The 14,372-nt window shown below is 50.4% G+C and overlaps 1 protein-coding gene across 1 annotated transcript in view; it reads right to left on the reverse strand.

The window, feature by feature from the left end:
* The window catches only part of LOC122946446 (neuronal calcium sensor 1), a 40,851-nt gene extending 26,734 nt beyond the window's left edge, over positions 1–14,117 (reverse strand). Inside the window, exon 1 of the mRNA XM_044306086.1 lies at positions 13,247–14,117. Within this exon, the coding sequence (XP_044162021.1) occupies positions 13,247–13,310 (64 nt within the window). The 5' untranslated portion in view covers positions 13,311–14,117. The remainder of the gene's footprint in view (positions 1–13,246) is intronic.
* Between the last annotated feature and the right edge of the window lie 255 nt (positions 14,118–14,372).

Here is a 14,372-nt window from a genome sequence, read left to right on the forward strand (position 1 = left end):
TACAGTACAGACCAGTTACTCCACATACCCCCCCAGTACAGACCAGTTACAGATGGCTCTAGTCTGCCCCCATACCCTGCCGATCCAGCCTGCGATTAGCCCAGCCTGAACCGCGTCGCCATCTCTGATCTCTATCATCTGGGGGATTTACGTGACACGCAGGTCGTCTGTGGTAAAGCCGCTCTCGCTCAGCACAGCTCACCCCTGTGTGAACAGACGCCTACATGGAAGGAGAGCGCTGCTCAGAAATGTTGTACATCACATGATCCCTCTCAGCCAATCAGATAATATGAAAAGGATCATGTGATGCAGTCTGCCACTTCTGTCTCTGAGGTGCCATGGACTCCGTGTCACATGACCCACCTTTGGACTTCCCAATTGGCTGAGAGGAAACACGTGACGCCACAGAACCGGGAATTATTACCCCATTATTAGCACCATGCCGGACGCCTTAAAGGGGCGCTCCATTTCTGCCACTGGAGGCAGCACGTTTAGAGAGAAATAAGAGACAGAAGTGACAGTGAAATATGAGCTCATTACTATATTCTGATGAACAGATGGGGCTGAACGGTCGGCTGCCCCCCAAGATGTAAACAAGGAGCCCCGGGGCGCAGGAAGGAGATGTGAAGTCGTATCACACCGGTCATCGAAGGACAGATGTGAATGGATGCTGACAACACAAGGACACGGAAGGACGATTCCATCCATGAGCGGACCGCCCTCAGCAATGTCATGTAAAGGTGCCTAAAGCAACCGGGACGGTGCCAGAGCAGCACAGAGGATTTCAGGAGAGGAGTGTGCTGATCTTGTGGAGGTCACAGGCTGAGAGTTACATAGTGGAAGGAGCAGGGTCCCAGCAGCACAGAGGATTTCAGGCAAGGAGTGTGCTGATCTTGTGGAGGTCACAGGCTGAGAGTTACATAGTGGAAGGAGCAGGGTCCCCAGCAGCACAAAGGATTTCAGGAGAGGAGTGTGCTGATCTTGTGGAGGTCACAGGCTGAGAGTTACATAGTGGAAGGAGCAGTGTCCTCCCAGCAGCACAGAGGATTTCAGGTGCGGAGTGCGCTGACCTTGTGGTAGGTTGACAGTACTTTTGCTGGTATGATGTCACCAGTGGAAAAGACTGGACTCCTGGTCCTTCACCCGCCTTGTTCTGTGCTAACATCTCATTCACTGACAGTTTCGAGGATAGAATCCTATTTTGGTCGATACAAAGGTCCCTCTTAATCCTCGCTGATCCGTCTGCTTAGTGTCACATCCAGGGAATACGGCTGAACGCAGACACCGGACACACCGCAGAGCCAGGGTATCTAAGCTCGTGTGTGATACAGTCCCAGAGAACCATGTCGCACTACATCCCAGTCAGTGTAGAGAGACACAAATCACAACATCCACATCATGTGATACTGGCCGGGTGTATCTAAGCTTATGTGTGATACTGCCCTAGAGAACCACAAATCACAACATCCACATCATGTGATACTGGCCGGGTGTATCTAAGCTTATCATGTGTGATACTGCCGTAGAGAACCACAAATCACAACATCCACATCATGTGATACTGGCAGGGTGTATCTAAGCTTATCATGTGTGATACTGCCCTAGAGAACTACAAATCACAACACCCACATCATGTGATACTGGCAGGGTGTATCTAAGCTTATGTGTGATACTGCCCTAGAGAACCACAAATCACAACATCCACATCATGTGATACTGGCAGGGTGTACCTAAGCTTATGTGTGATACTACCCAAGAGAACTACTTGCCCAAGAGAACTACAAATCACAACATCCACATCATGTGATACTGGCCGGGTGTATCTAAGCTTATGTGTGATACTGCCCTAGAGAACCACAAATCACAACATCCACATCATGTGATACTGGCCGGGTGTATCTAAGCTTATCATGTGTGATACTGCCGTAGAGAACCACAAATCACAACATCCACATCATGTGATACTGGCAGGGTGTATCTAAGCTTATCATGTGTGATACTGCCCTAGAGAACTACAAATCACAACACCCACATCATGTGATACTGGCAGGGTGTATCTAAGCTTATGTGTGATACTGCCCTAGAGAACCACAAATCACAACATCCACATCATGTGATACTGGCAGGGTGTACCTAAGCTTATGTGTGATACTGCCCAAGAGAACTACTTGCCCAAGAGAACTACAAATCACAACATCCACATCATGTGATACTGGCCGGGTGTATCTAAGCTTACCACGTGTGATACTGCCCTAGAGAACTACAAATCACAACATCCACATCATGTGATACTGGCCGGGTGTATCTAAGCTTACCATGTGTGATACATTTCACATCATAGGCTTGTGTGCACTACATCTCCCATCATGTACTGTGAACCCTGGGGCTGCTGCAGTGATTGCATGTGAACCTAGAACCCCCCGGCCGCCCCAGACACTGGCTGCCAGGTGACAGGATTTAGCAGAGCCCCCCGCGTCCCCACAGACGACAGCCCAGGCGTGAGACATCTCTGAGCAATTAGCAATTACCGCACTGCAGGTGGAGGTCACAAATAGAGAGCAGAACCTGGAGAGAGCGCAGAGAAAGCGACATGAGGGTCTGCAAGGAAGAGAAGGCCTGGCACCAGGAACACCTCACGTGTGAGGAGGGGGCACACAGCAGTAATGGGGGGCTGGTACTGACGTTACCAGGACTCTACAGGGTCCCCAAAATTCAGTTTATAGTTCTGGGGTTCATGGAAATTCTCTGTCACACTGTATAGTACTGTTATATCAGCACTGTGTGGTACCATTAGATGGGCACTATACGGCACTATTATATCAGCACTGTGTGGTACCATTAGATGGGCACTATACGGCACTGTTATATCAGCACTGTGTGGTACCATTAGATGGGCACTATACGGCACTGTTATATCAGCACTGTGTGGTACCATTAGATGGGCACTATACGGCACTGTTATATCAGCACTGTGTGGTACCATTAGATGGGCACTATACGGCACTGTTATATCAGCACTGTGTGGTACCATTAGATGGGCACTATTATATCAGCACTGTGTGGTACCATTAGTTGGGCACTATACAGCACTGTTATATCAGCACTGTGTGGTACCATTAGATGGGCACTATACGGCACTGTTATATCAGCACTGTGTGGTACCATTAGTTGGGCACTATACGGCACTGTTATATCAGCACTGTGTGGTACCATTAGTTGGGCACTATACGGCACTGTTATATCAGCACTGTGTGGTACCATTAGATGGGCACTATACGGCACTGTTATATCAGCACTGTGTGGTACCATTAGATGGGCACTATACAGCACTGTTATATCAGCACTGTGTGGTACCATTAGATGGGCACTATACGGCACTGTTATATCAGCGCTGTGTGGTACCATTAGATGGGCACTATACGGCACTGTTATATCAGCACTGTGTGGTACCATTAGTTGGGCACTATTATATCAGCGCTGTGTGGTACCATTAGTTGGGCACTATACAGCACTGTTATATCAGCACTGTGTGGTACCATTAGATGGGCACTATACGGCACTGTTATATCAGCACTGTGTGGTACCATTAGATGGGCACTATACGGCACTGTTATATCAGCACTGTGTGGTACCATTAGATGGGCACTATACGGCACTGTTATATCAGCACTGTGTGGTACCATTAGATGGGCACTATACGGCACTGTTATATCAGCACTGTGTGGTACCATTAGATGGGCACTATACGGCACTGTTATATCAGCACTGTGTGGTACCATTAGATGGGCACTATACGGCACTGTTATATCAGCACTGTGTGGTACCATTAGATGGGCACTAAACGGCACTGTTATATCAGCACTGTGTGGTACCATTAGATGGGCACTATACGGCACTGTTATATCAGCACTGTGTGGTACCATTAGATGGGCACTATACGGCACTGTTATATCAGCACTGTGTGGTACCATTAGATGGGCACTATACGGCACTGTTATATCAGCACTGTGTGGTACCATTAGATGGGCACTATACGGCACTGTTATATCAGCACTGTGTGGTACCATTAGATGGGCACTATACGGCACTGTTATATCAGCACTGTGTGGTACCATTAGATGGGCACTATACGGCACTGTTATATCAGCACTGTGTGGTACCATTAGATGGGCACTATACGGCACTGTTATATCAGCACTGTGTGGTACCATTAGATGGGCACTATACAGCACTGTTATATCAGCACTGTGTGGTACCATTAGATGGGCACTATACGGCACTGTTATATCAGCACTGTGTGGTACCATTAGATGGGCACTATACGGCACTGTTATATCAGCGCTGTGTGGTACCATTAGATGGGCACTATACGGCACTGTTATATCAGCACTGTGTGGTACCATTAGATGGGCACTATACGGCACTGTTATATCAGCGCTGTGTGGTACCATTAGATGGGCACTATACGGCACTGTTATATCAGCACTGTGTGGTACCATTAGATGGGCACTATACGGCACTGTTATATCAGCACTGTGTGGTACCATTAGATGGGCACTATACGGCACTGTTATATCAGCACTGTGTGGTACCATTAGATGGGCACTATACGGCACTGTTATATCAGCACTGTGTGGTACCATTAGATGGGCACTATACAGCACTGTTATATCAGCACTGTGTGGTACCATTAGATGGGCACTATACGGCACTGTTATATCAGCACTGTGTGGTACCATTAGATGGGCACTATACGGCACTGTTATATCAGCGCTGTGTGGTACCATTAGGTGGGCACTATACGGCACTGTTATATCAGCACTGTGTGGCCGTATTATTTGGACCCTGTAGAAACTCCCGTGACACTGATTGCACTCTGACTGTGATTCTCGCGTCTCGTGTAAACCTTCCAGGAGCCGTCGGGTCAGAACCTACAGATATCAGAGCGACGGCGCCGGTGAGGTAAGTGCGGATGATGAGCTTTCCAGATACACAGGACGTAAAGAGAGGAGCGGCTGGGAGAGCGACCCCCATCATTACTGACAATGAGAAAATAAACAGGGAAAGATGGAGGGTGATGGAGCTGGGGGGAGCGGTAATAGAGATGGTGGGTGATAGAGCCAAGGAATAGATGCCGGAGGTGGGTGATTGCGACGGAGCCGTGGGGGGGGGGGGGGGGGGGGCACAGTCTCATATGGGAAGAGAGAAGCAATTTCACAGAAGCAATTTACAAGAAACTGTTCTAATTCCCAATAGTAGAAGAGACAACAGAGAAGAGATTACTAGAGCGCACTTCACTCTCCGCCAGCAGGAGACGCCGCCGAGTGACTACAAATAAGAAACCCTGCTGTACAGCACGTCATCTGTGCCCCCCTGCAGCCCTCTCCTCTCTATCACCACATGAGCAGACAGCTCACACTCCCCTCCTGAAATCCTCTGTGCTGCTGGGGACCCTGCTCCTCCCACTGTGTAACTCTCAGCACACTCCTCTCCTGAAATCCTCTGTACTGCTGGGACCCTGCTCCTCCCACTGTGTAACTCTCAGCACGCTCCTCTCCTGAAATCCTCTGTACTGCTGGGACCCTGCTCCTCCCACTGTGTAACTCTCAGCACGCTCCTCTCCTGAAATCCTCTGTGCTGCTGGGGGCCCTGCTCCTCCCACTGTGTAACTCTCAGCACGCTCCTCTCCTGAAATCCTCTGTGCTGCTGGGGACCCTGCTCCTCCCACTGTGTAACTCTCAGCACGCTCCTCTCCTGAAATCCTCTGTACTGCTGGGACCCTGCTCCTCCCACTGTGTAACTCTCAGCACGCTCCTCTCCTGAAATCCTCTGTGCTGCTGTGAACATTATTGCCTAATATCACATGTCTTACCTTCCATCATCAAATAGCCTTAAAATAGAAATCTTATCCAAAAGTTCCTGGTTCTGACTGGATAATGGAGGGACGAGCGAAGGTGAGAGACGCCAAAAATGACGACTTATTGAACACGAGAGGAGGCGATAATGAGGTGGAAAATGTAAATGTGTCTGGGAGAGACTTTATATGTATGTGACGCAGGATCAGGGACCAGACCCGGAGAAACCGCATGAAGTCACCACCCTACAGGACGGGGCTCCTGCCGTTCTCCCTCCCCGAAGGTTCAGACGCATTATGAGAAATAACTGCATCAGAACTGCACAGTGTGAACTCGACCTAATGTCTCCACACAAAAGGCAATGAAAGCAGCGGCAGGCTGCCCCGAGTGACATCCTCCTCCTGGCACCTGCTGCCAGCGCGGCGACAGGTGACTAGAAGACAAAGGGTCTGCATTATGACCACCTTAGGTCGTATCTGGTCCTGCAGCTCAGTCCCACTCGGACAGGGATAAGCTGCAATACCCCACGCTGCCCACAGACAAGAGTGGCGCTGTTCTGGGACACCCCTTTAAGTTCAGTCTCCCCCTGCGGCCTTGTTCACACAGTGCAGACCTGAAAACCTTCATCTTCTTCCCATCCGGAGACATCCGGCAGAAGATATACAACTGGATCATCATCGGGCGATGGCCGCACCAGAGCCGCTCATTGACTGCGCGCATCTAATGGAGGGGCAGCGTGGCAGGCCCCCTCCCCAATTCACCTCTGAAGCCACGGCCATTGATAACACCCAGCATACAGGTCTGCAACAGAATGGGAGTTGTACTCCCATGCAGCTCTATGGGAGCGGGCGGATTTACCACCTGAGAGGGAGCTGTAAATGCCGCCATATTAGTCGTCACCCTGACAGCCGTGTGTCTGGTCCCCCGGTCGCCCCGTCCGATCCCTGCAGCGAACGTCCTGGAAACGCTTCTCGTAATGGCTGCAGTTACGGCTGGATATAACACAAGCCCATGTGGTACAGCCGCACGGCCTCACCCCGACAGGAACGTCTACCAGGACCAACTCTGCACCGCAGGAGCCTGCAATCTAATTTCCCTGACACCAAAAGGGGTGTCAGCACTCCAGCTGCTGCAGAACTACATCTCCCAGCATTCACACTTGTTGACTGTTCTTGGAACTCCCCAAAAAACTAATGGAGCATGCTGGGAGTTGTAGTTTCACAACAGCTGCAGACACAACCCAGCCACAGTTAGCGCTGGTCAAGATGGCTGCCAACCCACCGACAGGGTGGACCCCGCTAGTCAACGCTGGGGTACTTCCATTATAAAAACTGCAGTATTCCTGAGTGTTAAACCTGCGTTGCGAGTCACCAGCTGGGACGGAGGAGCACCCAGCGCAGCCCCCTGTGCTCACGCACACACGCAGAAAGGGGCGCAGCTTCGCGATGACGCCAAACAGATGCTTATGATATGAATATAGCATATTAACCCCGTGAGGCCCTGGGGGTCAATGACAAAGATTGCAGCTCACTTCAGCTTTACAAGGGAGAATCCAGCAGAACGGAACGTGATGGAGGCGATTTTCTGGATCTGACGTTCTGCTGCCTGGGCGTTCACGCCTCGTTGCCATGGAAACCTCCTGTTTTTGGCGTCCCATTATCTCCATGAAAACCCAAAGAAGCACAGGAAAATGCGCCAATGTGTCAGATCCGAGCATTTAGTAGCGTCATTCGGCAAAAAAATTCAACATATGGCGGTGATTAAGGCTAGCAGGATCTTATTTATGGTGATTTCTGGGACCTGTAGTTCGGGTTTGCTGCTGATGAATTTACTGACAGGCGTCACCCAAAAACGCAAAGTCCGGCGCCACATCTGATGATAAAAGTATGGATGAACACAATCCATTCTAATATCAGGATTTACCTTAAATGACAATAAAACCCCCAATACTACGGGAGCGTTATAAGAGCCAATTCAGACGGCCAATATTAGCGTCCACATTACAGCTGCTAATCCGACTCACACCAGGACTATCAGGGGCGGACTGGGAACTTAGAGTGGCCCCATGTTGTAGGCGGGATCCAAATTGACAGATGCTCAGGCAACAGATATAGCCAGGGCCCCAGCAGAACCAGATACCACAGTGCAGCACAATATACCGCCCCAGCAGAACCAGATACCACAGTGCAGCACAATATACTGCCCCAGCAGAACCAGATACCACAGTGCAGCACAATATACTGCCCCAGCAGAACCAGATACCACAGTGCAGCACAATATACTGCCCCAGCAGAACCAGATACCACAGTGCAGCACAATATACTGCCCCAGCAGAACCAGATACCACAGTGCAGCACAATATACTGCCCCAGCAGAACCAGATACCACAGTGCAGCACAATATACTGCCCCAGCAGAACCAGATACCACAGTGCAGCACAATATACTGCCCCAGCAGAACCAGATACCACAGTGCAGCACAATATACTGCCCCAGCAGAACCAGATACCACAGTGCAGCACAATATACTGCCCCAGCAGAACCAGATACCACAGTGCAGCACAATATACCGCCCCAGCAGAACCAGATACCACAGTGCAGCACAATATACCGCCCCAGCAGAACCAGATACCACAGTGCAGCACAATATACCGCCCCAGCAGAACCAGATACCACAGCGCAGCACAATATACCGCCCCAGCAGAACCAGATACCACAGCGCAGCACAATATACCGCCCCAGCAGAACCAGATACCTCAGTGCAGCACAATATACTGCCCCAGCAGAACCAGATACCACAGTGCAGTACAATATACCGCCCCAGCAGAACCAGATACCACAGTGCAGCACAATATACTGCCCCAGCAGAACCAGATACCACAGTGCAGCACAATATACTGCCCCAGCAGAACCAGATACCACAGTGCAGCACAATATACCGCCCCAGCAGAACCAGATACCACAGTGCAGCACAATATACCGCCCCAGCAGAACCAGATACCACAGTGCAGCACAATATACTGCCCCAGCAGAACCAGATACCACAGTGCAGCACAATATACTGCCCCAGCAGAACCAGATACCACAGTGCAGCACAATATACTGCCCCAGCAGAACCAGATACCACAGTGCAGCACAATATACTGCCCCAGCAGAACCAGATACCACAGTGCAGCACAATATACTGCCCCAGCAGAACCAGATACCACAGTGCAGCACAATATACTGCCCCAGCAGAACCAGATACCACAGTGCAGCACAATATACTGCCCCAGCAGAACCAGATACCACAGTGCAGCACAATATACTGCCCCAGCAGAACCAGATACCACAGTGCAGCACAATATACCGCCCCAGCAGAACCAGATACCACAGTGCAGCACAATATACCGCCCCAGCAGAACCAGATACCACAGCGCAGCACAATATACCGCCCCAGCAGAACCAAATACCTCAGTGCAGCACAATATACTGCCCCAGCAGAACCAGATACCACAGTGCAGTACAATATACCGCCCCAGCAGAACCAGATACCACAGTGCAGCACAATATACTGCCCCAGCAGAACCAGATACCACAGTGCAGCACAATATACTGCCCCAGCAGAACCAGATACCACAGTGCAGCACAATATACTGCCCCAGCAGAACCAGATACCACAGTGCAGCACAATATACCGCCCCAGCAGAACCAGATACCACAGTGCAGCACAATATACCGCCCCAGCAGAACCAGATACCACAGCGCAGCACAATATACCGCCCCAGCAGAACCAAATACCTCAGTGCAGCACAATATACTGCCCCAGCAGAACCAGATACCACAGTGCAGTACAATATACCGCCCCAGCAGAACCAGATACCACAGTGCAGCACAATATACCGCCCCAGCAGAACCATATACCACAGTGCAGCACAATATACTGCCTAAACAAATTAATGCTGATGGAGGCTAAAAGGAGCAATTGGATGGCCCTCTGGGCATTGGCCCACTAGGAAATTGGCCAGTCCACCCATGAGGACTAATGGTCCCATATGATGCTGCTAGGTTTGGTTATTGGACCCATTGTCAGGCCAGGATTATAATACAACAATACAACTGTCTAAATTAGGCCTAAGAAAAGTGGCTGATACCAGTCACATATGGATAGAAATTTTTCTGAAGAGTCTCAGCAACGGAGATATGCGACATGTAGTAGTTGTCACAGGGCAGGGAGACTTCCAAACTGTCATTCATCTGATTAAAATACACTGCAGTTAGACACTCTCCCCGGCCTGAAATGTCTGATAACAGGGGGCAATAGACTGTATTCTCCTGTCCTACAGTCATCCTCTCCCCTGAAATGGCTGATAACAGGGGGCAATAGACTGTATTCTCCTGTCCTACAGTCATCCTCTCCCCTGAAATGGCTGATAACAGGGGGCAATAGACTGTATTCTCCTGTCCTACAGTCATCCTCTCCCCTGAAATGGCTGATAACAGGGGCAATAGACTGTATTCTCCTGTCCTACAGTCATCCTCTCCCCTGAAATGGCTGATAACAGGGGGCAATAGACTGTATTCTCCTGTCCTACAGTCATCCTCTCCCCTGTAATGGCTGATAACAGGAGGCAATAGACTGTATTCTACTGTCCTACAGTCATCCTCTCCCCTGAAATGGCTGATAACAGGGGGCAATATACTGTATTCTCCTGTCCTACAGTCATCCTCTCCCCTGAAATGGCTGATAACAGGGGGCAATAGACTGTATTCTCCTGTCCTACAGTCATCCTCTCCCCTGAAATGGCTGATAACAGGGGGCAATAGACTGTATTCTACTGTCCTACAGTCATCCTCTCCCCTGAAATGGCTGATAACAGGGGGCAATAGACTGTATTCTACTGTCCTACGGTCATCCTCTACCCTGAAATGGCTGATAACAGGAGGCAATAGACTGTATTCTTCTGTCCTACAGTCATCCTCTCCCTTGAAATGGCTGATAACAGGGGGCAATAGACTGTATTCTCCTGTCCTACAGTCATCCTCTCCCCTGAAATGGCTGATAACAGGGGGCAATAGACTGTATTCTCCTGTCCTACAGTCATCCTCTCCCCTGTAATGGCTGATAACAGGGGGCAATAGACTGTATTCTACTGTCCTACAGTCATCCTCTCCCCTGAAATGGCTGATAACAGGGGGCAATAGACTGTATTCTCCTGTCCTACAGTCATCCTCTACCCTGAAATGGCTGATAACAGGAGGCAATAGACTGTATTCTCCAGTCCTACAGTCATCCTCTCCCTTGAAATGGCTGATAACAGGGAGCAATAGACTGTATTCTCCTGTCCTACAGTCATCCTCTCCCCTGAAATGGCTGATACCAGGAGGCAATAGACTGTATTCTCCTGTCCTACAGTCATCCTCTCCCCTGAAATGGCTGATAACAGGGGGCAATAGACTGTATTCTCCTGTCCTACAGTCATCCTCTCCCCTGAAATGGCTGATAACAGGGGGCAATAGACTGTATTCTCCTGTCCTACAGTCATCCTCTCCCCTGAAATGGCTGATAACAGGGGGCAATAGACTGTATTCTCCTGTCCTACAGTCATCCTCTCCCCTGAAATGGCTGATAACAGGGGGCAATAGACTGTATTCTCCTGTCCTACAGTCATCCTCTCCCCTGAAATGGCTGATAACAGGGGGCAATAGATTGTATTCTCCTGTCCTACAGTCATCCTCTCCTCTGACATGGCTGATAACAGGAGGCAATAGACTGTATTCTACTGTCCTACAGTCATCCTCTCCCCTGAAATGGCTGATAACAGGGGGCAATAGACTGTATTCTCCTGTCCTACAGTCATCCTCTCCCCTGAAATGGCTGATAACAGGGGGCAATAGACTGTATTCTCCTGTCCTACAGTCATCCTCCCCCCTGAAATGGCTGATAACAGGGAGCAATAGACTGTATTCTCCTGTCCTACAGTCATCCTCTCCTCTGAAATGGCTGATAACAGGGGGCAATAGACTGTATTCTCCTGTCCTACAGTCATCCTCTCCTCTGACATGGCTGATAACAGGGGGCAATAGACTGTATTCTCCTGTCCTACAGTCATCCTCTCCCCTGAAATGGCTGATAACAGGGGGCAATAGACTGTATTTTCCTGTCCTACAGGTCCCATAAAAGAAGATGGAGGCAGCATGTCCGGTACAAAAAGATCCCTTTATTGGGAGCCGCTCAAGTGAACAAACGTGCAGAGGGTCGTGACGTTTCGGCTGACTCACAGCCTTTATCATTATGTTTGATAAAGGCTGTGAGTCAGCCGAAACGTCACGACACTCTGCACGTTTGTTCACTTGAGCGGCTCCCAATAAAGGGATCTTTTTGTACCGGACATGCTGCCTCCATCTTCTTTTATGGGACTTGTTACATAGGAGCCCTGATGGATCTTGGGTAGGCTGCTGCATTCCGGGTGACCACGAGATCTGGTGAGTGCGATTCCACAACACTTTGTTTCTCCTCTCCTACAGTCATCCTTCTACAGCACATGACAGTCTGTCAGGCTTCTACAGTTCGCAGAAAATGGTCCTAATTGGCTTTTGGTAAGGAATACTGCCAGCTGGACTAGTTTCATGGTGGTGGCAGTACGCGGCCCCCTGCGGGGCCATGCAGAGAGTAGTCATTTAGGGCCCCATGGATGCAGGCCTCAGCTGAGTTGTATTTTCCGTCCTGACCTCACAGGCTGCCCACAAACAGCACAGATCCTGAGGAGCAGATTCTCAGCAGGTGAAGGGAATTGCTCAGGGTTTGAGAGCATGATAGTAGTCATTGGCTCCATGTAGCTGGTACCTGTGACAACACTGAGGCATGAGGCACAATCCCACATTGTCTCCATGCCTGTGTACAAGGCTTCCATAGATATTATCAGGCGTGGAGTATACAGGAAATCTCCACATCCAGACTGCAGGCCTCACACAGGAGACATGAGGGTCCTCTGGGTGGGGGTGAGGCCAGAAATCTACAGCAAGTGACATGAAGATCAGGACAAGATCCAAACAAAATGCCTCAATAACTACAGGTGATAGATGGATGGAAAGATAGACAGATACTACTACCCTCATCATCTTGAAAAAATTGCAGACCAAATTGGAGACTTCACATCATAAGAATTAATGTGACAGTGTTGGGGACTCTACATTGGGGCCCTGTTATTATAATCAGGTTATTACACACCACCTCTGTTACCTGTCAGTGACTAGCCCGCCTCCCGCACACACCCAGGTCTGTAGCCCATGACTACCCGCACAGAAGCCTCAGCTCCCCTGTACACAGAGCCCGCACCTCTGATTCCCTGCAACCCCTCATTATACACCCTCAAATCTGACCCCACAACAAGCCCCCCAGGGTGCACTTACAGTAGGTCTTCCTGGTCAGCTCCTCCACCACCTCCGGCTTCAGTTTGCTGTTGGATTTGCCCATTGTCTCGGAGCCTGATGATTAATTCATGAATCGCAGCCTCCAGATGTCCCCGGGCAGACGAGGCGCTTCCTGCAGCCTCCCCGAAGTCGTCTGTGTGTGTATGGGAGGGAGATGTGGCTCCTGCAGCTCAGGTTTCCGCCTCTCTCCTCGGTGCCGACAATGGTGGAGGCCCCTGAGCTGCCTGCGGCCTCTGCTTCCTCTCTGCTGCCTGCACACTGCTCCCTCTCTGCTGCCTGCCCACTGCTCCCTCTCTGCTGCCTGCCCACTGCTCCCTCTCTGCTGCCTGCTCACTGCTCCCTCTCTGCTGCCTGCTCACTGCTCCCTCTCTGCTGCCTGCTCACTGCTCCCTCTCTGCTGCCTGCACACTGCTGCCCACTGGGCCTCTAGCCGCTCTGAACCCCCTCTGCTTGCTGCACACTGTGGCCTCTCCTTTCTGCACCCCCTCTGCTTGCTGCACACTGTGGCCTCTCTGCTTGATGCTCCTTCTCTGCTTACTGTGCAGGCAGTGTCTGTGCTGCTTGTGTGGTTGTCCCTGGTTACTGGACTCTGTTACACATGCTCTGTCCCTGCAGTCTCCTCCTATGTCTCTCATTCACTGGCTGCAGCTCCCTGCTTCCCCCTCTGTATGTCCCTACCCTCTTCCTGACACCCTTTGCAGATAACGCCTCTCTGTTCTCTCACAATCACTTCTCTTTCATGTCCTCATCCCCGGTTATCTGCTGAGTCTCTCCATTAACCTCAGCAGCAGCTCATTACCAGCCCTGTCAGGGGGGGCTCAGCTACTGCCCCTCTGTGTGCAGCCATCAGGGAGGTGAAAGCCAGGGCACTGACCTCAGGGGCGAGGGTGCACCTCCATCTCCTCCAGGGCAGACACATCAAGAGACCGGAAATCACTGCAGCTGAAAGAGAGAATTGTTACAAGTATAGCCAGAGCAAGAAACAATGTATCAGCGACTGTGAATAATAAACCCGTGACAAAACTTATGTCTCACTAAAATCCTGTCTATTGCCCCCTGTTATCAGACATTTCAGGGGGGAGGATGACTGTAGGACAGAAGAATA

This window comes from Bufo gargarizans, chromosome 9 (genome assembly GCF_014858855.1).
Source record: "Bufo gargarizans isolate SCDJY-AF-19 chromosome 9, ASM1485885v1, whole genome shotgun sequence".
Lineage (NCBI taxonomy): Eukaryota > Metazoa > Chordata > Amphibia > Anura > Bufonidae > Bufo > Bufo gargarizans.